Source organism: Aquarana catesbeiana, linkage group LG04, assembly GCF_042186555.1.
Source record: "Aquarana catesbeiana isolate 2022-GZ linkage group LG04, ASM4218655v1, whole genome shotgun sequence".
Lineage (NCBI taxonomy): Eukaryota > Metazoa > Chordata > Amphibia > Anura > Ranidae > Aquarana > Aquarana catesbeiana.
The window spans coordinates 641321192-641345611 of record NC_133327.1 but is presented as its reverse complement, the minus strand read 5'-3'; the positions used below and the strand labels follow the sequence as shown (position 1 = coordinate 641345611).

Genomic DNA, 24420 nt, shown 5'->3' with positions numbered 1-24420 from the left:
CCGATAAATCGAAACAATAATCGGCCAACTAATCAATTATGAAAATAATCGTTAGTTGCATCCCTAGTTTCACTCTTCATTTGGAGGTCTAGTCATAGGTCAAATGGGGCTTTACTGTCCTTTAAGGAGTTTTTTTTTTCGCTTTTCCTTTTTTTTTTTCTTTTTACTTTTCCTTTTCTATATTTCTTCACTTTCATTTTATCTTTAGGTTAATTATCTCTGTGACAGATTTTGATGTAAAGAACAGTGGTTAGTGAGAATAATCTTTAGCTAAACTTTATCACAGGTCTCATACCTGCTGCACATGGTAGTTTTCTTTTATTATGATTTATGGATGACTACAAGTTTTTCAGTATCTAAAATGCTATTGTATTGCCCTGCTAAGCTGCATCAGTACATTGTCACTGGGTGCTGCAAATATGCGTTAAGTTTTTACTTGAAAATATCAATAAAGAGATTGAACATAAGGAGTAACAGACACGCTTCATTGGGGCTGTCTCCTAATTCACCAATAAATAATTTTAAAAAATATAGGATTACACACCTGAACATTGTCTCTGCTCCAGGTATGAGGGGTTTTGTTGGCAAGAAATTTCAGGTCTTGAATAGCAAGTCTCTTCACAGCTTTTCTGGGATCATTTTTCAGGTACTGCAGCAAAAGCTGAATCTGTATAAATATAGCAGAGTTAAGCTGTGGTGGGGAGGGGAAATGTGGGGGCAACACAAGCATTGGCAAATGTATAATCCAGTTACACTTTGATACACATCTAAATGAAGATGCTTATGCATCTAAAAAAAGGCACCGCATAAATATGCATAGGAACAAGATATGCAAAACATCCCTTTATTTTAAAACAAAATTGTGCTGTGAGAAATATATTTAGGCCGCCATTGCTTCTGTAAAATGTGAGCTTTCATGCTGATCCTTCAACGTTAATATTTTGCGTTCTATACCTGCAACAAGCACACAGGGGGGGGGTCGCTAAAAGCAAGTGAAGCAAAGTACTGATGTCAGAAAATCAGGGTGACAGGATTTTCTAAAGGAAATACAGCGGTGCAAATAAGTTTACATACCCTGGCAGAATTTATGATTTCTTGGCCATTTTTCAGAGAATATGAATGATAACACAAAAACCATTTCTTTCACTCATGGTTAGTGTTTGGCTGAAGCCATTTATTATCAATCAACTGTGTTTACTCTTTTTAAATCATAATGACAACAGAAACTGCCCAAATGACCCTGATCAAAAGTTTACATACCCTGGTGATTTTGGCCTGATAACATGCACACAAGTTGACACAAAGGGGTTTGAATGGCTATTAAAAGGTAACCATCCTCAATTGTGATCTGTTTGCTTGTAATTAGTGTGCGTATAAAAGGTCAATGAGTTTCTGGACTCCTGACAGACCCTTGCATCTTTCATCCAGTGCTGCACTGACGTTTCTGGATTCAGAGTCATGGGGAAAGCAAAAGAATTGTCAAAGGATCTGCGGGAAAAGGTAGTTGAACGGTATAAAACAGGAAAGGGATATAAAAAGATATCCAAGGAATTGAGAATGCCAGTCAGCAGTGTTCAAACTGTAATCAAGAAGAGGAAAATGAGGGGTTCTGTTGCCATTATGATTTAAAAAGAGTAAACACAGTTGACTGATAATAAATAGCTTCAGCCAAACACTAACCATGAGTGAAAGAAAAGTTTGTGTTATCATTCATATTCTCTGAAAAATGGCCAAGAAATCATAAATTCTGCCAGGGTATGTAAACTTATGAGCACAATCGTATTAGTGACAGTCTTGGCATTTTCTCAGCATTGGCTCATGTCTCAATGAAGAATCAACTATCAGTCACAGTCCCTCTGCTGGTGGTGCAGTATCTCCTCCAAATAGATTGGGGTATCTGTGGAGACTAGCACATAACAAAGAGAAAGAGAGAGAGTGTGAGAGAGAGTGCGAGAGAAAAAGTAATACATTGCAAACACGCTTAGATTTTCGGACGAGTGAACGTCCGTTTTTTGTTGCATGCTAGTCTCATGTCGAAAGTGAAGAGGTTACGCATAATACAAAAATTTTCGCACGACAGAATACAATGTCAGAAGTGACGTAATGTGTTGAATAGTGTTGTATGTATTCTTATGTTTCTGAACATGCACAGTCTTGCTCTTACGATTTCTTTTGTACGAAAACCGTACTAATGAAAACGAAAATTGGACGTTGAGTTCACATCCGACAAAAAATTTATATTCTGCACATCCAGCTTCTGTCTGACAAAAAAGCAAAATCGGCTGTCGAAAGCACCGTACCACCGATCCGAAAATCGGCAGACAGCTTGTCATACTAATTTTTCCATCCGATTTTCGGATCGTGTTTATGGGTCTTAAGAGCGAGAGCGAGTGTAAGATTAAGAGAGTTATGAATACTTTGGATGTTAATGTGATTAGTGAATTACTTTACTTAAATCATTCAGAAACTTTCTCTTATCTACAATTAGTTCTGCTCTTAAAGCTGATATTCAGGTTTCCTGTGACTTTAAGGCCTCATGCACACAGGGCGTTAAAATAAAAACAAGTTGCAAAGCCAGTACCGACGCTAGGAAAAAGGTGCTCTTCTATTTTCCACTGCCAAATCCAATTACTAAAGCTTAAAAACGCTTCATGCAGCTTAACGCTGTATACAGCAGCATCAGGCATTTTTAAAGCTGTAACGCTGTTTCTCCAGAACGCGCAGGCTCTGTTTAATTTTTTTGCAACTTGAAAACACCTATGCCACTTACAGCTTCCAAAAGCTTGTGTGTGCATGGACACATAAAATAACATGGAGAGGCGTTTTTTTCTTTTTCTTAAAAGTGGCAGGAAAATGCCCTGTGTGCATAAGGCCTAAACTAGTTTGCTGGACCAAGCTGGTCACAAGCCATTTCCTTCACTGGCTCTTAGCACTGTATGAACTGTGTGTAGCTTCAGTTACATACAGTACACAGTGCTGGGTACCGTTTGTGAGACAGAAGACTACCTGTCTCCCACCTGGAATAAAACAGAGTCAGTCTAAGCGGCGCTCAGCCATTCATAGGTAGCTTTGTATTCCGTGAATGAATACAAAGCTTCCTCTTTTTGGCCAAATCAGAGAACGTGGCTTCATCGGCCTGCCTCTCCACCTCAGCCAATCAGAGGAAGCTTTGTATTCTTTCATAGAATACAAAACTGGCTACGAATGGCTGAGCGCTGCTCAAACCAACTCTCGTTTTGTTCCGGGTGAGAGACGGGAAATCTGTGTCTGAAGCTGAAGCTACATACAGTTCACACACTGCATGGAGCACTTTTGGGCTAGCTTGGTCCAAAGAATTTATTTAAAATCGCAGGAAAACTGGAGATCAGCTTTAAAATATCAGTAAAACACATTAATAAAAGAATTACATTTAAGTCAATATACCTGTTTTGGAATGTCAACCAGTGAAGAAGCAGCCAACAGGGTAAAGGTATGCAGAGTGACAATCACCATCTTTGTAGATGGATACGATGTCACCAACTGCTGTAGAAGCTGACGGCTGTTGGAGGCCAAAATGGCATCATGGTGCATGTGCTGGAGTATTGGGATGAGTTTAAGCTTCAAGTCCACTGGGGTAGCCAAACCTACAAGAAGTATAGACAAACACGACAACATGTGAAATAAAATGATATCAGCTTAACAGACTTTCCTTAAAGTGGATGTCAAAAATAATAAAACATCCAATTTATCACTTCAATACATGGAATTTTTTCCATTTTTTTTTTTTATCCCTGCCGAGATTAATTTGTTTCTCAGCAAAAAAATGCTGCTGCTTTCACCAAGAACCTGCCAAACATACTGTGTGTGGGGAAAGTACACTTTAGAAATGCAGGGATAGATTTGGGTCGTGGCTGGACTTAAAGAGGAGTTCCACCCAGGGGCTCCATTAAAAAAAAAAAAAAATTAAAAGTCAGCAGCTACAAATACTGCAGCTGCTGACTTTTAATTGGACACTTACCTGTCCCAGGGTCCAGCGATGCGGGGGATCGAAGCCCCGCTCGTCCCCCCCCTCTGCTCGTCGGCGCCGGCGTTTCAACTGTGGGCGCCGGGCTGTGGCTTCACAGCCTGGCACCCACTGCGCATGTGCGAGCGGCGCCGCGCGCCGTGATTGGCCGCTCAATCACCTGGGACCTGTAATGGGTCCCAGATGATTGACAGGAGGGAGGGAGCAGAGCCGAGCCCTTCCTGTGCCGAGGTGGAAGTGATGTCACCAGCCCAGGCAAAGGAAGAGGCAGACTACGAGGAACCACCTAGCAACAGGCATTTAGAGGTAATTAAAAAAAAAAAAAAAATATCCAAATGTTTTTTTGTTTTTTTAGAATTTTTCAGGTATTTTTGTTTTTTTGGGTAGAACCCCACTTTAAAGGAGTTGTAAAACCTCACAGTGTTTCACCTTAATGCATTCTAATCACCATGGTGAAAAACCTTGTGCTGCAGCCCCCCAGTCCGCCTCCCTCTCTTTTTCTTACCTGAGCCTAATTGTTCCAGTGTCAGGTACCAGCACAGCAGCTCCAGCCGCTGACTCGAATCCTCATTGGATAGATTGAAAGCAGCAGGAGCCATTGGCTCCCGCTGCTGTCAATCAAATCCAGTGACACGGGAGTGGGGAGGCAGGGCCGAATCCTGCTGTCTGTGTCAAAGGACACAGCAGCAGGACTCAGGAGCGTGCCCCCATGGAAAGCGGCTATCTGTGGGGGCCCTCGAGCAGAGGAGGAGCCAGGAGCCCAGAAAAGAAGTATAGGGGCTGCTCTGTGCAAAACCTTTACACAGAGCAGGTAAGTATGACATGTTTGTTATATTTAAAAAAAAAAAAAAAATGAAAATGCTTTACAATCACTTTAAAAATGCCCTAAAAGCACAATACTAAGCACCATTTGTGTTCAAAATAGTTTATATCTTATACATAAATATTAAAGGTCAAACTCCAGTCAGGAGGAAGATTATATAATTAACAGGGGGCCTCCTTACCCTTTTCTCTGCTTTGCGATTTTATTTAAAATTTTTTACTGCAAGCAGTATAAGCAAATTGACCTACTGTATTATCAGCCTCCAGCAGTTGCTGTACAGCACAGCTCAGACTCCAAAAGGAAGAAACAGCACAGGGAGTCAGCCAGTACTCATATACTAGCAAGGAACATGCTAATAGGAGGGGAGAGCTGATTGACAGATGAGCCATTTTGCTGCTTCACCTTTCACTGTCCAGTTACAAGCTGGAGAAGGGATGAGAGCTGTAGCCCGGCTCTAGTAGACAGGGCTGTGCTGTGTGCTATATCTGTGGTAATAGCACACATAAATAAATTATCTCATACCTTTAAATTAGGGAGGGGAACCAGGCAGGGTTTCACCTCTCCTGTTCGCCCTGGCGATTAGGATCAGGTCCAATTCTAACATTGTCGGCTTCTGTTATGGCACGATATGGGAGGTGGTGATGTTCTATGCGGATGATACACTGCTCATGTTAGGAGATACTGACAATTCCTTGCGGGAAGCTATGAATACTCTAAACGAAATTTGGTAGATTCTCAGGCCTTAACGTAAACTGGACAAAGTCCGCTCTAATGCTGATAGATGGAGACGTCACACAAGTTGTGGCTTCTGCGTACCCTATTCCCACTTCCTTTAAATATTTGGGGGTACAGGTAACCCCCTGCCCCCTGGGATTTGGGTCGGCTAAATATTTCTCCTCTTCGACAGCGCTTTAGAGACCGCTTTAAAAAAATGGAATTCCCTTTGTTTATCTGTAGCAGGGAAGACAATTTAATTAAGATGATACTCATGCCCCAGCTGCTGTATTTTCTCCATAATACCCCCACAGTGATCCCATTGATGATTGTTCGCATTGTCAACTCCCTTTTCCGTACCTTAAATCTGGAAAGATCCTACTCTTAGAATTAAATTAGAGCATTTGCAGAGGCCTAAGGATGATGGTGGGCTAGCTTTGCCCAATCCATGGTTGTACTACCTGGTAAGTCAGTTCCAGCATCTCATTGGTAATATACCAGCTGTGGAGGAATTGGACAGTATGGTGTGCAGCTCCTCATCAGCTATGATATTCTATTCTATTCTATTCGTAGGGGCCCCATCCTCAGGCTTTTGGAAAACAGCATAAAATTTATCCGACGTATAACCTTATTCAGAATTTATGGATAAGTCTGTATTTCAAATGTCCTTACCCACAGACCCGAAACCTTGCTTGCTTGGTATACTGGAGGAATATGACCGGGAAAGGTACACTAGAGAGGCCATAATTAGAGTCTTATTTCAGACAAGAAAATTATGATGCACTTGAAGTCTGAAGACTCCCCCTACGGGTGGGTGAATGGGTTAAGAATGTAGGCAATATGTTGAGAATGGAAATTTATATACCAACACAGGGGTTGTACACTTAAATATGAGAGACTGTGGGCTCCTTGCTGGCTGTCCCTGGGCTTGCCCCAGTGGATCTGATCATGGGTCGACTGCTCGGACTTAATGCTGTGTAAGGGGTCAGCTTCATAGTGAGAACAGGCAATTCCACATCGTGAGGGCAAGTCTGGTCAACGACTGGAGGTCCGGGTCTCAGTGACATAAAGACTTTTTACAATTACAACTGTTTCGGTTTATCTGTATAAATGGCTGACTCAGACGGATCTGTGTAAAATTGGTTATGTAATGTGTTGATAAGCATGGCAATGTAAGGTGTTAAATCTTTAATAAAATTCTTTTTGGATATACAAAAAAAAAAAAAAAAAGACACACATGAATACACAGAAATGCAAGTCCATTGGCAGGTACAACAGTCCGCATATACAGTATGCATTTCAGCTTTATATTTCACTGCTTGCCTGGAGTCCAGCTTTTATTTCACCTCGAGTACATCTTTATGGAGCAAAATGTATTATTTTTCCAATAGAAAAAAAAAAAAAAAAAAATCAGCAAGCTAAAACCAGTTAGGGATAAAAGAGAAAAAAATGAACAAACCTTGAATCATTTCACCAATTTTGTTGCAGATTCCAGCAGCAAAATCTCTACAAGGAGAAGTTAAAAATATTGATTACTAAACAGCAGCATATGCAGTGGCAAGTTACACCATTTTTACATGACATGCTGGCTTCCCTGTTCTAACCTAAAACACCCCACTACCTGTTCTAGCCCCCGCACCCCCTCCCACCCCCAACACTTACTGTCACCAATCCAATACTGTTCAGGCTTCAGCACCGATCCTGTAATTTCCTGATCTCACAGGAGACACTGATAGGCTTCCGCTGCGGTCAGTCAAACTCCTTTGAGGAGGGAGCAGGGGTGTGGCTTACCAACACTATGTGTGTCTATGGACGCACACAACCGGGCTCGGGAGCGCACACACCAGTGCCCCCATTGCACATGGCTTGCTATGAGGGCACACAGAGGAAGAAGGAGCAGAGAGAGGAGGAAGGTGACCGCTCTAAGCCATATAGTTGCACAGAGTAGGCAAGTATAACCTCTTTTTTTTAGCACAGAAAAAAAAAATATCCTTTAGTATCACTTTAATGTAGACTTGTTAAGAAATCACTAAACTGCATTAGTTGTCATATCACATGTATAGTTATGACCACTGGTAAACCCAATGGAACACTTCAACAATCTCCATCCTCCCACTCTTAAAATAAAATATATGCCAACAGTGTAAAAAATTTTTTCCATATGTGACGCTTTAAAGTGGTATTAAACCCAAAAGCAAATATTTACCATATTGGAGCGTAGATATTGATATCTGCATTAGCCATTATACTGATGGCTGCATTCATTTTTTTTATGACTCTCTTTGATTTTCACCCGGTGATCCAACCAATAAGTTTGTTCTTAAAAAAAGTATCACTTTAGAGTGCTGAGACAAACCATTTACCAATGACAGGGGTGCTTACAATGATTGTTTTATTTATTCCTGTAAACCCTCTATCTCAAAAGATAGAAACAAACTGTTGCTGTAAATTAAATGTGAGTTGGAGTTTGGCTTCAATTTGTTAGTGTATCTAAATCTGCTAGTACATCCAACACGCCCCTCCCCCCAGAAAAACAATGCTGCTGTCCAAATATGCCCCTGTGCTCATTCATCCAGAGTGGGGGCACTAATTCAAAAGGTGTTTTACTGGCCAGATCATCAAGTGAAAGCAGAGGAAAAAAGTCTAAAACAAAGAAAACGAATGCAGCCACCACCACATCTAAGGATTGGTAAGCTGCAATATATTACATTTTTGGCTTTGGGTTTAATATGCTTTAAAAGCCCTTATCAGTCATCAGTTTGGAGTGCTAAATGTTCGTATGTGAATGTATGTGGGGGTGGGATGGGCTCAAAATTTTTTTGGGTGGGGGTTTAAGTGCTTGGGTGTAAATGTACAGTCACCAGATCGCTCCCATCTGAAAGTCAACAATCGGCTTGTCATATTTACACCTTTGCAAACCGCATCAAGGTCAGAGAGTCAAACTGCTGAATCAGAAAAATTAAGCTTACTCTCTTTTGCGGAAAGAAAAAAAAAATATCTTCCAACATAGAGATTGCCCACATAACTGTAATAAACTATGGGACCCATGACAGGCAATACCCGGCAGGCAATACCCATGGCAATACCCATGACAGGCAATACCCATGACAGGCAATACCCATGACACTAACTGCATAAAGAATATTTAAATTGGCCATGCTAGCTGAAGTCTTTAAAGCCAATGTCAGTAGATTTGATAAATACAGTTTGAAGTCATGTAACTGGACTCCCACAGAGATAGTATTTATTCTGTCACTATATGTATATATGTGAGCATGTACATACATGGGTGTATAACTGTATACAGCGGGTAAAATAAGTATTGAACACTTCACCATTTTTCTAGGTAAATTGATTTCTAAAGGAGCTATTGACATGAAATTTTCGCCACGTTGCTAACAACCCATGCAATCCATACATGCAAAGAGACAGAAACAAATAAGTTCAGAAATTACGTTATGTGTAATAAAATGTAATGACATAGGAAAAAAGTATTGAACATGTTAAATGAAATTTATTGTTGGTAATGACTGCTTCAAGGGGCCTCCTGTATGGAGAAACTAGTGGCATGCATTGCTCAGGTTCCATGAGCCTCTTCTATGAACTCTGATCTTTAGTTTGTTTCATAGATTTTCTATTGGGTTCGAGTCAGGTGATTGGCTGGGCCACTCTGGCAGCTTTATTTTCATTCTTTGAAACCAACTGAGAATTTCCTTGGCTTTGTGTTTGGGATGATTGTCTTGCTGAAATGTCCACCATTGTTTCATCTTCATCATCCTGGTAGATGGCAGCAGATTTTTATCAAGAATGTCTTGGTACATTTTCCATTCATTCTTCCTTTCAACAATATGAAGTTTGCCAGTACCGTATGCTGAAAACCAGCCCAACATCATGATGTTCCCACCTCCAAACTTCACTGTTGGTATGGGGGGTGTTTTTGGGGTGATGTGCAATGCCATTTGACCTCCAAACATGGTGTGTATTATGTCATCCAAAGAGTTCAATTTTTGGTCTCATCTGACCAGCCTATATTCTCTCAGTATTTTACAGGCTCGTCTAAATGTTGTGCAGCAAACTTTAAACGAGCTTCAACATGCTTTTTTTTTAGCAATGGAGTCTTGCGTGGTGAGTGTACATACAGGCCATGGCAGATGAGTGCATTACTTCTTGTTTTCTTTGAAAACAATTGTACCTGCTAATTCCAGGTCTTTTCGAAGTTCTACACAACTGGTCCTTGACTCTTGGACAACTCTTCTGATAATTCTTTTCACCCCTCTGTCAAAAATCTTGCGAAGAGCACCTGGTCATGGTCGGTTTATGGTGAAATTAGGTTCTTTCCACTTTTGGCCCCAACAGTGCTCACTGGAACATTCAGAAGTTTAGAAATACTTCTGTAACCAATGCCATCAGTAAACATTGCAACAATAAGGTTGAAAAGGTCTTGAGAAAACCCTTTGCTTTTACCCATCATGAGATGTTTCTTGTGTGTTACCTTGGTAATGAGACAAATTTTTATAGGCCATCACTTGGGACTGAACAAGCTGATATTAATTTGCACTGACAAGGGACAGGATTGGTTTCTGCCTTTTTACACCTCCCTTAATTTATGCTTTCAATAATTTTTCCATGTGTCATTCCATTTTATTACACATAGCTTAGTTTCTTAAATGATTTGTTTTGGTGTCTTTGTATGTATGGATTGCATGGGTTGTTACCGACATGTGGTGAAAATTGCATGTCAATAGCACCTTTAGAAATATATTTACCTAGAAAAATGGTGATGTGTTCGATACTTATTTTACCTGCTGTACTTATACTGTATACTCATACTTAGCATGAAGATGTAGTCTTCGAATGCCAATAAGTTACTATTAATAGCGATATGCCTTGGTTGCTTTGAGGGTAAATATCATGACATGATTTACAGAACTTGTAAGTTATAAGAATATGGACTGTTTTACGAATTGTGAAAATCAAAAAATACAACTATTTAATTTTAAAAACAAAAAAAAAAAAAAGCCCTACCGAATGTTCCAATTGCTTCCCCTGTTTATAAAAAAGATTTGCTTCCACCTAGGGGAGATTTTCCTTAATATCCTGTTCTGTCTCCTGTACAGGAATTAAGAGAGAAATTCCCCAAAAGTGGACACTGACACCAATAAATATCTGGAAGATGCTCTAACTTATTCCCACCGGCTTCAATAGTAGTAAAAGTTTTCAAATGGAATTCCTCTCTAATTTTTAAATGAACCTATGTTGAAACATAGCAAACTTCACAGTATAGAGTATGTTATACCCATATTTAGGGTGTGACAGGTAACATGGTGCCAAGCTGATCACCCCACTCACAAACAAATTCCCCCTGACAGCACGTCCTACTGGAGGCAGCTGTTGGTATTGAATTTTGCGCTGGTGTGTGTAGCTCTTCCCACAGAGCTGCGTCATTCATTCACAGAGAGATTTGAATTTAAAAAAAAAAAAAAAAAAACAAAAAACACTGCCATGGCAGACTTGTAGTTATCAGGAGAACACAAGTGCAATGATTACTGCACTCATAGTCCATTGGCACTTCCTCCAGCTCTCTAACGGAGATCATCGGGTCAGAATATATTGAAGACAAAGGCTGCCAGGTAACTAGCATTTTAAGAGGTCAACAATGGCAGCTGTCATATTTCTTTAAGCAAAAGAATCTTTTAGCATAGACTAATGTTGAGATTTGTGTACAAGTCTTCTTTAATACAGAACAACAAATGAACACTTACTTTGACTGTGCAGAAAAATTGGCAGCAGCAAATATTGCAGCCTCCACCTCCACATTATCGTGTGAATCCAAACTCTGACGTATACTGTGATGAGCGTTCTTTCGGTCTGGAATTATGGAAGCCAGACTGCCCAGCATCCTGGCACGAATAAAGAAGAGAATATGTATAATTTATACATTTATATTAAAAGTAGAAGTGCAGGAAGTAAAAAAAGAAATGCATACATACATACATACTCATCTATATGGCTGCAGCATCAGTCCGATGCTGCAGTTGTCCCCAGCCGGCTCTAAGCCTGAGAACTGGCTGATTATGTGACAGCTGTTCATTACCGCTCTCTGCTCTGCCCCTCCAGCGCTCACTGGAGTGCCAGGCAATGGAGGGGGTGTGAGCAGCTGGCTCAGGCTCTCAGCGTTTTTCTGAGCTGCCATTATTGTCCGGATACATCCAGAGATTGGAGCAGCCCTGTGATGTCAGCCGACTTTATCCCACTGTTGGCTGACTCTGGGTCACAGGACTTGCAAAAATAAGTGCAAAAGCTTTGGCCATTCTTCTCTTTATTAAAAATAGAAAATAACAGAATAGAAATGGCAGAATGAGAGGTCAGCAACTGCAGATTTCATATTTCTCACAAAAAAAGTTTTCTTTAAAGAGGTGAATGAACTAGGGTTGCACCTATATCAGATTTTTATCGGCGAGTACAAGTACAGGTACTTTTGGTCAAGTACTCACAGGTACCGATACCTTTGCGGCGCGATCTGAGCTCATACAAAATGATCGGGCTCAAATTGCACTGCAAAGAATCGCATTTGATTTGAACAGGAATGTTGTGCGATTCCTGTCCAAAACGCATTCGGTTTCCCCACCGCTCCTGTGTGAACCCAGGCTGACATCACTATGACAAGCCTGGGTTCAAACAGGAGCAGTGCCAGAAAACTGCATGAGATTTGTACAGGAATCACACCGCATTCCTGTTAAAATCGCATGCAATTTTTTGCAGTGCAATTTGAGCCCCTTCATTTTTTATGGGCTCAAATTGCATGGCAAGGGTATCGAAGCATTTTGACAAGTATGAGTATTCGTGAAAATACTCGGTATTGGCACCAATACTGGTATCGGTGCAACCATAGAAGGAACCAGTTGGGATTCTATCAGTGTACTCTGCACAATATGGCTGCTTCCCCATAAAGACTTAAAGCAGTTTGTAAGCTTGCAATGCCATCACTATCAAGGCCTAATAATACCAACTACTGGTAGAGTGGCTGCATACCACATGACATCCTCGAAAATTGTTTTCCAGTGTACCTGTGGGCTTGAGAAACCAGTTTTACAGGATTATAAACGTAGGCATGCTCCAGTGCTCACACTCATGCTTAGTTCACTTAGTGACCTAGTACCCGAAAAAGCTGCAACTCTGTATTGTGCAAACAGTGCCAAAGCTCTCAAAGTCATGTTGCAGTTACCTCTTCCTGGTGCCTTTACCTTTTAATTGGCTGTTAAGACAACCCATCACACTTTGCAGCCAATAGGGAATTAAGGGAAGCAGGCCATGGATACTAAAGGATCCTGTCCCAGCACTGATAATACTGTAGCCAGTTTAGTAGCTTTATTTAGCAGGCCCACACATCTTTATTTTTTGCTATAAACCTAAAAATGTTACTGTTTGCCTTAAAAAAATAAATAAATAAATAAAATAAAGTAGTAAAGTAGTCTTCCTCTGATATATGTAGCACTGGTTCTGAACCTGTATGAACAGAAACACAAGTCATTCAAACTTACCGCAATGTAATCGCACGAGCCACTGGGTCATTGCTATGTATGACAGAGAAGATTCTCTTGACAAATTCATCCACATTGAGGATTTTCTCCAAGTGCTTCTCACTCTGCTGTGTCACTTTCAGTACACACAGTCGGAGAAAATTATTCCTGCACAAAGAGGCATTTGGTTCATTCAAGCAGAACTTTACTCTCTCAATGAGCATTGACAATTTTTTATAAAGATTTTATTGCTTCATGTAAATAAGGCACATTAAACAATATGCATATCACAAAACTGGATACATATAAAACATATCTTACATCAGAAGCCACATACATTAGACAGCAACACACAACTTGTAGTGTAAAATACAGTTGGAGAAGGTACTCCTAATGTATGTATATATATATATATATATATATATATATATATACACACACACACAAAAAAAATAAAAAAAAACACAAAACAACATGTCAAAATTGAGTTACAAACACCCACCAGGCCACGCCCCCAATGCATTTAACTCCACCCACCAAAGCTTACTCATGGGGATTGCTGGTGGACAGAGTAAAACAAGTTGGGGGCATGGCCTGGTGGAGGTCAGGCTTAGACTGCCACTTGTTCACACACAGCGGGTCTTGTTCTCCCGGGACCTTCAGTTCTCATCTACTATTGTCTGGAGCGTAGGCGCGATCCTTCCCGGCCAGCACTCTCAGCAGCAGGCACAGGACAACACTTCTTTCCTTCCTTGCAGCCTGAGCGTTTCACATACACACCATGGTTTCCCAAGTGTCATTAAACTTTTTTTAATGTATTTATCTATAAAAGTAGGCAGTGTACGGTTTATCAGAAGCTAGCAATTATTCACGCTTTCTACATTTGTAAATACCTGGTTGATCTTGCCATTTTACTGCTTGATTGTTGGTGGCAACCTTATATCTGCTGATTCTCCCAGCTAATTGTTGCCTCATGTGCATGCTCTGCAATTGTATTCAGAGGAAGCCTGACACCACCGCATGTGACTCCTCAGTAGCCAGAGGGGTGGCTAGAGCACTTAGATCAGCATGTTCTCCTCTCTCCTGTTGTCCTGCCTGATTTCTGTGTCATGTAGCAGGGAGGGAGTGCAAACTGTGTTCTCTCTACAGTGCAGCTCCTGTATTCCTGTACAGCTAGCTGCCAGTGACTGCCTTGTTAATACTAAAGGACCGCACTGACAGTAAGGAAAAGCTGGAGGGGGGGGAGCAGACAGTGCAACTCCTCCAGGCTCTCTTCTCCTCTCCTGGCCACTTCAGCCCTCGGCTGTGCAGGCTGTGTCCTCTCCCATTCACCCCTGCCCCAGCTGAGCAGCTCTTATATTAACAAGCCAGCAACTGTGAGTGTATAGGGATAAAAGCTGCACTGGCAGGGAGGGGGAGAAAGAACATAGTCTGCACAGCCAAGAGCTGAAGTGATCAGGAGAGGAGAAGGTTTCCGGCTGTCTTCTCTTTCCCCCTTCTTGCCAGTGCAGCTCCAGAATAAACAAGCCGGCAGCTGTGTGTACAAGAATAGGGAATACAGCTGGGTGCTAGTGTAGGGGCAGCTAGAACACTTTGGCATATTCGCTTTCTCCCTGCTGCCCTACATGATCATTCTCTCATCTAGAAGGGCAGAGATCTAGCTGGGCTTGCTTGCTCCTCCACCAGCTTTCAGAGCATGGCAGGGAGAGATCCGCAGATGTCATGTAACTGTGGTATCTGGGACTATGAACATTCTAAATGCAGTTTAAATACTAAACTTGCAGCCCCCAATCATTCAAAAACTAGGTAAAGTTGACCTCCACCTACTTTTTGAAGTTCACCCCCCCCCCACTGATCACTGCTATCAATCATGGGAATATTGTTTTTTTCTTTCAAAGCTTATTACCTTTTTTGGCCATTAGACAGGCGCACTTCTGCGGTCATATCCAGCCACCCGTTGGTACCTGGGATAGAAGAGTCATCAATCCCAGGAGTCAATGGGCAGCTTCTGCAATACAAGTGTGCAGTGCTTTGTATGCAGTGAGCATGCACGAGATCTGGAGGGACATGCTGGGTATCCAGCAGCACCGTATCCCGAAGGGAGCTACGAGCGGGCTTCAGATACCCACAATGAAGATGGGAGCGTACTTGCTAAGGAGGAGAGAATTATCTAACCAAAAAGAGTTAATTTACTATATATGCCGGAATGTATTATATAAGTTGCGACCATCGCGGAGGTTGGAACTCCGCTATAAATCTTCTCATAAAAATTCTACATAATGATGATGAATAGCAGTTCATCTTACAGATGCTCAGAAGCCACTTACCCAACTCTGAACACATCAGCCAGCTTGAGAAAAGCAGAGTTGATGAGGATGGGGAACGGATACTTTTGAAACAGTCTTGGAAAACGGACGACGGCTTCACACTGCTCCCCGAGCTTCCCAGATCGCAACCCTAAAATACAGAACATATACAACACCCTGATAAAGTGTAAAAGAAAGCATGCACCTTCAAATGTTTTGTTTAACCACTTCAATACCAGGCACTTTTACCCATTCCTGCACAGTCGATTTTCATGCAACACTGCACCCCAATGAATTTTTTCCTTTTTTTTTTCACAAATAGAGCTTTCTTTTTGTGGTATTTAATCACCACTGAGTTTTTTATTTTTTGCTAAATAAAAAAAAAATTTGAAAAAAAAAAAATAAATAAAAATACACGTGTTTTTCTTTGTTTATCTTATAAAATTTTGCAAATAAATAATCTTTCTTCATAAATTTAGGCCAAAATGTATTCACTACATTTCTTTGGTGAAAATAACCCAAATCGGTGTATATTATTTAGTCTGTAGGAAAGTTATAGAGCCCGCAAACTGTGGGATATATATATATATATCTGAAAATGGATCAATTTTGATGTACTGACGTCCCATCTCATGTCTTGAGACCAGAAAACACCAGGACAGTACAGATACCTCCCACAATGACCCTTTTGGAAAAGAGACAGTCTGAAAAATTTAGTAAGAGGCATGGCATGTTATTTTTTAGATACTGTCACCAGCACAGTACAGCATCATCATACAACTGGTGTGGCGGTGACTAGAGACACTGACTGGTGACTGTGTAAAAAAATGAAAAACTAAAATAAACTCCACACCAATTAAAAAAAAAACAAAAAAAACCGCACAGGGTTCCCCCTTATTTGACATGCACAAGTTGCATGCCAAAGTCGATGATCCAACTTCAAAGAGATTCAATGGGCTGAAGTTAGATAAGATGGATCAAAGTCGGACCAAAGTAGTGCAGGAACCTTTTTCAAAGTCGGATCGACTTGTGTCGGACCAATTAAAACAGCTCTCATAGGGAAACATTGCATTTATACACATCGTGCGACTTGTGCTCTCAATGTTGGAGCGTTTGTCATACCAGTGTGAACCCAGCCTTAAGTGAAGATTATCCTGGTGATGCCAATTTTCAGTTGATGAGAGAAGTTGCTACAGTGCCTTGCAAAAAGTATTCACCCCCGTTGGCATTTTTCGTGTTTTGTTGCCTCACAACCTGGAATTAACATGGATTGTTTGAGGATTTGCATCATTTAATTTGCAGAACATGCCCACAACTCTGAAGAGTTTTTTTTTTTATTGTTAAGCAAGCAAATGGGACAAAATAGCAGAAAAAGTCAATGTGCATAACTATTCACCCCCCTAAAGTCAATACTTTGTAGAGCCACCTTTTGCAGCTATCACAGCTTCAAGTCACTTTGGATAAGTCTCTATGAGCTTGCCACATCTTACCACTGGGATTTTTGCCCATTCCTCCTTGCAAAACTGCTCCAGCTCCTTCAAGTTGTATGGTTTGCGCTTGTGAACAGCAATCTTTAAGTCTGACCACAGATTTTCTATTGGATTGAGGTCTGGGCTTTGACTAGGCCATTCCAACACATTTACATGTTTCCCCTTAAACCACTCAAGTGTCGCTTTAGCAGTGTGTTTGGGGTCATTGTCCTGCTGAAAGGTGAACCTCCATCCTAGCCTCAAATCACACACAGAGTGGTACAGGTTTTGCTCAAGAATATCCCTGTATTTAGCACCATCCATCTTTCCCTCAACTCTGACCAGTTTCCCAGTCCTGACTGCTGAAAAACATCCCCACAGCATGATGCTGCCACCACCATGTTTCACTGTGGGGACGGTGTTTTTTGGGTGATGTGATGTGTTGGGTTTGCGCCAGACATAGCGTTTTCTTTGATGGGCAAAAAGTTCAATTTTAGTCTCATCAGACCAGAGCACCTTCCTCCATACATTTCGGGAGTCTCCCACATGCCTTTTCGCAAACTCAAAACGTTTCATTTTGTTTTTTTGCTGAAAGTAATGTCTTTCTTCTGGCCACTCTGCTATAAAGCTCAACTCTATGGAGCGTACGGCTTATTGTTGTCCTATGGACAGATACTCCAGTCTCTGCTGTGGAACTCTGCAGCTCCTCCAGGGTTACCTTAGGTCTTTGTGCTGCCTCTCTGATTAATGCCCTCCTTGCCCGGTCCGTGAGTTTTGGTGTGCTTCCGCCTCTTGGCGGGTTTGCTGTTGTGCCATGTTCTTTCCATTTGGTTATGATAGATTTGATGGTGCTCCTAGGGATCATAAAAGATTTGGATATTTTTTTTTATACCCTAACCCTGACTTGTACTTCTCAACAACATTGTCCCTTACTTGTTTGGAGAGTTCCTTGGTCTTCATGGCAGTGTTTGGTTAGTGGTGCCTCTTTCTTAGATGGTGCAGCCTCTGGGGCCTTTCAAAAAGGTGTGTATATGTAATGAAAGATCATGTGACACTTAGATTGCACACAGGTGGACATCATTTTACTAATTATGTGACTTCTGAAGGTAATTGTTTGCACCAGAGCTTTTTTTATGGGCTTCATTACAAAGGGGCTGAATACATACGCACATGCCAATCATCAGTTTTTTTATTTCTGAAAAATAGTTTTATGTATATAGTTTTACTTCCAAAACTTAGACTATTGTGTTCTGATCATCACATATAATTCAGATTAAAAAAACCATTGAACGAAAGGCTGTAATGTAACAAAATAGGTAAAAAGCCAAGGGGGTTGAATACTTTTGCAAGGCACTGTATAAAATGAATGTGATCAGAACCTGATTTTCATGCTTGCCATACCTGATGAAGGATCTTGATAGATACGAAACATTGTGATTTTTTTACTCTCTTAATAAATTCAGAAGGTACTCCAGATTGAACATTTTTTATTTACTTAGTCATGCAACACTGTAACCAAATAACAATGTTAAAATTTCATCCGCACTCAGGCTTTTTTTTTTTCTTTTTTTTTGCTACATAAATTTAAAAAATTCCAAAAATTTGGGAAAAATACACATTTTCTCTTATGCCGCGTACACACGAGCAGACTGTCCACCAGAAAAGATCCGACGGAACGATACCGTTTGTGTGTGGGCTTCATGGGACCTTTTCTGCCGAAAATTCCGATGGACCTAGAAATAGAACATGTTTCAAATCTTTCCAACGGACTCGAGTCCGATCGAAAAATCCGCTCGTCTGTATGCTAGTCCGACGGACAAAAAAGGACGCAAGGGCAGCTACTGGCTACTGGCTATGAACTTCCTTATTCTAGTCCGGTCGTATGTCATCACGTTCGAAACGATCGGACTTTAGTGTGATCGTGTGTAGGCAAGTCCGTTTCGTTGGAACTCCGTTGAAAAGTCCTTCGGAGTTCTGGCGGATAAGTCCGCTCGTGTGTACGCGGCATTAGTCTCTGTTATAGAAATTTTGCTAATAATCTTCATTCATAAATTTAGTCCAAAATGTATTCTGCTACATTTCTTTGGTAAAAAAAAATAACCCAAATCGGTGTACAGTATTTAGTCTGTGTGGAAGTTATAGTCTACAGACTATTGTATGTGCTGACGGCCTTTCTCATTTCTTGAGGCCCTAACATGCCAGGACAATAAAAGAAGCCCCCAAAGGACTCCTTTTTTGAAAGTAGATACACCAAGGTATTTAGTAAGGGGCATTGTGAGTTTTTTTTATTTCCTTCACATACAGTCACCAGAGCAGTACAGTGTCACTATATGACTGGTGTGGCGGTGATCATGGCTGGTGACTGTACTGCTCTGGTGACAGTATGTATAAAAAAAATAAAAATTATATACACACACACACACACACACACACACACGAGATATATATATATATATATATTTTTTTTTTTTACATGCTGTCACCAGAGCAGCGTCGTCACTGATCAGGATATTTTTTTTTTTTTTTTACACTAGGATTGCTTATTACAGTGATCACTGTAATAGCAATCATTTTTACAATGTAAATTGCATCCATTCATGTGCCATTGTGATTGGCCCTGTACCATGTGATCACTGTGGCCAATCAAAGGGATCACAATAGCATACAATGGCTATGAATGACACACCATTGTTAGCAACTGATGTAGTCACTGTGATTGGTCACAGTGATTACATGGTGCCAGGGCCACTCACTGTTGAACAGTACAACGATCTGTGTTCCAATGGGTCCTGTGGGTGTGCGTGCAGGACGACGTCATATGACGCCTACCTATATTATTATACTAGGTCGGGTGGGAAGTGGTTAATAATACAGTACTACAATGTGTGTCATTGCTGAGGGTCCAAGCCTTCGTGCTGAGCTCCAGGTTTCATTTACCTTTAAATAGTTTGTTTGGTCCAAACAAACTATTTATAGCACTAACAGCTTTCTCTGATTGGCTGAGGCCAAGACATCACAAACTCCACCTCAGCCAAACAGAGGAAGCTTTGTAGTGATTCATAAAACACAAGTATTCCACTATATGGCTGAGCAGCGCTATGCTTGACGTGAATGTTGTTGCGGGAGTAGGATAGGAAGCTCTCATCCCACTGCAGGAACACATTGCTGTGTTCTGTATACAGCCGAAGCTACATAAAGTTTATACAGAGCTCACAGCCACCGCATCTGTTAGGCCCCATTCACACCTGAGCGTTTTGTAGCTTGTAGCCTCTATGGAGATGGTTCACATCTCCACTCCAAAACGGCTGAAACTAGAAAATCCAAAACGCCTGAAGCTCAAAACAAGTTCCGGAACTTTTTTTTTTAGGCAGATTTGGGCGTTTTTCTGCTTTTTACATTGGTGACCTTTTGACCTGTACAAAGTCGCGGCAAAACTTTCTGCCCGAAAACGCTACGCTCAGGTGTGAATGGGGCCTTACTAAATTAAATAGTTCAAGCGAACCAACTTGATCCAAACACACCGTTTAAAGTGAAATGAAACCAGGAGTTCACTTTTAACACTGAAGGCAATTTTCCCTTTTATGAAGTGAAGACACTTGGGATGATTTACTAAAACTTCAGAGTGTGAAATCTGGTGCAATGTGCATGGTAGCCAATCAGCTTCCAGGTTTAGTTTTGGAAATAAAACCTCGAGGCGGATTGGTTTCTATGCAGAGTGCACCAGATTTTGCACTCTCCAGTTTTAGTAAATCACCCCGGTCTGTGTTGCGCGCTCTCTCTGTATGAAGTGAGGACTCTCCCTCTCTCTCTCTGTATGAAGTGAGGACTCTCTCTCTCTCTCTCTGTATGAAGTGAGGACTCTCTCTCTCTCTCTCTGTATGAAGTGAGGACTCTCTCTCTCTGTATGAAGTGAGGACTCTCTCTCTCTCTCTCTCTCTGTATGAAGTGAGGACTCTCTCTCTCTCTCTGTATGAAGTGAGGACTCTCTCTCTCTCTCTGTATGAAGTGAGGACTCTCTCTCTCTCCCTGTATGAAGTCACGACTCTCTCTCTCTCCCTGTATGAAGTCACGACTCTCTCTCCCTGTATGAAGTCATGACTCTCTCTCTCTCCCTGTATGAAGTCACGACTCTCTCTCTCTCCCTGTATGAAGTCACGACTCTCTCTCTCTCCCTGTATGAAGTCACGACTCTCTCTCTCTCCCTGTATGAAGTCACGACTCTCTCTCTCTCCCTGTATGAAGTCACGACTCTCTCTCTCTCCCTGTATGAAGTCACGACTCTCTCTCTCTCCCTGTATGAAGTCACGACTCTCTCTCCCTGTATGAAGTCACGACTCTCTCTCCCTGTATGAAGTCACGACTCTCTCTCTCCCTGTATGAAGTCACGACTCTCTCTCTCTCCCTGTATGAAGTCACGACTCTCTCTCTCTCCCTGTATGAAGTCACGACTCTCTCTCTCTCCCTGTATGAAGTCACGACTCTCTCTCTCTCCCTGTATGAAGTCACGACTCTCTCTCTCTCCCTGTATGAAGTCACGACTCTCTCTCTCTCCCTGTATGAAGTCACAAATCTCTCTCTCTCTGTATGAAGTCACGACTCTCTCTGTATGAAGTCACGACTCTCTCTCTCTCTCTCTCTGTACAAAGTCACGACTCTCTCTCTCTGTACGAAGTCACGACTCTCTCTCTCTGTACGAAGTCACGACTCTCTCTCTCTGTACGAAGTCACGACTCTCTCTCTCTGTACGAAGTCACGACTCTCTCTCTCTGTACGAAGTCACGACTCTCTCTCTCTGTACGAAGTCACGACTCTCTCTCTCTGTACGAAGTCACGACTCTCTCTCTCTGTACGAAGTCACGACTCTCTCTCTCTGTACGAAGTCACGACTCTCTCTCTCTGTACGAAGTCACGACTCTCTCCCTCTCTCTGTACGAAGTCACGACTCTCTCCCTCTCTCTGTACGAAGTCACGACTCTCTCCCTCTCTCTGTACGAAGTCACGACTCTCTCTCTCTCTCTGTACGAAGTCACGACTCTCTCTCTCTCTCTGTACGAAGTCACGACTCTCTCTCTCTCTCTGTACGAAGTCACGACTCTCTCTCTCTCTCTGTACGAAGTCACGACTCTCTCTCTCTCTCTGTACGAAGTCACGACTCTCTCTCTCTCTCTGTACGAAGTCACGACTCTCTCTCTCTCTCTCTGTACGAAGTCACGACTCTCTCTCTCTCTCTGTACGAAGTCACGACTCTCTCTCTCTCTCTGTACGAAGTCACGACTCTCTCTCTCTCTCTGTACGAAGTCACGACTCTCTCTCTCTCTCTGTACGAAGTCACGACTCTCTCTCTCTCTCTGTATGAAGTCACGACTCTCTCTCTCTCTCTGTATGAAGTCACGACTCTCTCTCTGTATGAAGTCACGACTCTCTCTCTCTCTGTATGAAGTCACGACTCTCTCTCTCTCTGTATGAAGTCACGACTCTCTCTCTCTCTGTATGAAGTCACGACTCTCTCTCTCTCTGTATGAAGTCACGACTCTCTCTCTCTCTGTATGAAGTCACGACTCTCTCTCTCTCTCTGTAGGAGGCTCCTTTCCCAGCCGATGCCTCTTACGGAGAAACGCCAGCGTAGGGTGGAGCTATGAAGCCTGACGTCACCACACAATAGCAGTCTAGCCTCAATAGAGAATACTGCTCCAGCATCCATTTTTTTATTTGGATTCTTTGTCAAATGCTTTGATGCCGTTCGTGGTTTTTAATAAAGAAGTTTTATTTTACTGCACCATGGAGGCTTTTCTGTTCTTCTAATCCCCTCTCATACATGCGGAACCAAAGCCGGCCGGCTACCTCGATTTCACAGTGCATGTGAAGGATTGCAGTTTGTGCACACAGATCAGCTGTTTCAGTCTGCGGGACATCGCCAATGCCAGTGGAAGTTCACAGGCAGATGGATACCTGAGTTTGGGGGACCGTCTTTAGCTGTTCCTGCCTGTGGGATCCACTGAATCTGAGCCTGTAAGACCCCCGTAATAGGGGTCCCACGCATCTGGTAAGCGGCCGCCCTTTTTCATTTCGTCCTAGTACCTTCTGATAGAAGGTTTCTATCTAGGAAAAGCACCTATTTGAATCATAGGACTGTTTGAATTGGTTTTCTATCACCCATTCCTCAAGGGCACTTTGTCACAATAATCACCTACTTGTATTTATTAATTTGTTTTGCATATGTGTTTATAAGACACTATTTACACATACACCTTGGCCACAATTTTTCTGTAGTCAGGTGGGACAGACATCAGTAGCGCACCTGAGCCCCGTTATTATATTGTCAAAACTGAAAATTCTTGGTTTTTGTAAAGTTGCAGCACTTTTAGTCTTTTGTTTCAATGTTTTTCCTTAGATAATTTTATCTAAAAACAGCAACGTTGTTTATATAGATATCTTGCCTTTTGTTTCATAATATTTTTTTGTAACAATATTGTTTATCTTTATTGTTATTTCACTTCAGGTAAAAAGATAATAATTGGGGTTAGCGCAGATTACATGTGTTACACTGTAGGAAGTCACGACTCTCTCTCTCTCCCTGTAGGAAGTCACGACTCTCTCTCTCTCTCTCCCTGTAGGAAGTCACGACTCTCTCTCTCTCTCCCTGTAGGAAGTCACGACTCTCTCTCTCTCCCTGTAGGAAGTCACGACTCTCTCTCTCTCTCCCTGTAGGAAGTCACGACTCTCTCTCTCTCCCTGTAGGAAGTCACGACTCTCTCTCTCTCCCTGTAGGAAGTCACGACTCTCTCTCTCTCCCTGTAGGAAGTCACGACTCTCTCTCTCCCTGTAGGAAGTCACGACTCTCTCTCTCTCCCTGTAGGAAGTCACGACTCTCTCTCTCCCTGTAGGAAGTCACGACTCTCTCTCTCCCTGTAGGAAGTCACGACTCTCTCTCCCTGTAATAAAGTTTATAGGTATGCCACGTGGTTTACACAGGGGGATAAGAATACATTAAGGGGTACCATCATCCTGATTATGAATAAGATCGGGAAATAAAGTTGAAAGAGAAACCGGAGCAAGGACCTCTCCAATCGGGTCCCGCCTCTTTCATGAAAAAGAGAAGGACTATTACGGTACCATAAAGAAAGAACTTTGTTTAAAAATGTATAAATTTATTTCAAAAGTAGTAAAAAGGTCCTACAAGGGACATATATTGTACATGTTCGTGATTTAACACACATAGACAATAATAATTGTTTACAGCATTGTTGATACTACGTTGGTACAGCCAATGTCCATAACAGTACATGGACAGAGGTTAAATAGTATGATACTTGCAGACGTGGCCTCTACGGTTTCGAGGTCACAGCCGCTTCTTCAGGAGGCGTCTGATAGTATGGTCTATGAAGATGAAAAGCAGAATAGTATCAACATAACAAACTGAATAACATGATTAACATTGCAAAAAAGTACACAAATAGTATTGGAGAACATATTTGAGGTTTGGAAGTTGCACTCACCAGACTATAACCTATGACGGTTCTCTGGAGCGATACAGTGAGACGCCCACGAAAGGCGATCCCCCGGGGGCGGGCCAGGGAGGCAAATA

At 41.8% G+C, this 24420-nt stretch overlaps 1 protein-coding gene across 1 annotated transcript in view; it reads right to left on the bottom strand.

Moving 5' to 3' along the window:
* The window catches only part of INTS7 (integrator complex subunit 7), a 133566-nt gene that overhangs the window by 101919 nt on the left and 7227 nt on the right, over nucleotides 1-24420 (bottom strand). Inside the window, exons 2-7 of the mRNA XM_073628411.1 lie at nucleotides 15388-15517; nucleotides 13082-13228; nucleotides 11303-11440; nucleotides 7000-7046; nucleotides 3424-3623; nucleotides 545-667 (exon numbers count right to left, since the gene is read on the bottom strand). Of these exons, the coding sequence (XP_073484512.1) occupies nucleotides 545-667; nucleotides 3424-3623; nucleotides 7000-7046; nucleotides 11303-11440; nucleotides 13082-13228; nucleotides 15388-15517 (785 nt within the window). The remainder of the gene's footprint in view (nucleotides 1-544; nucleotides 668-3423; nucleotides 3624-6999; nucleotides 7047-11302; nucleotides 11441-13081; nucleotides 13229-15387; nucleotides 15518-24420) is intronic.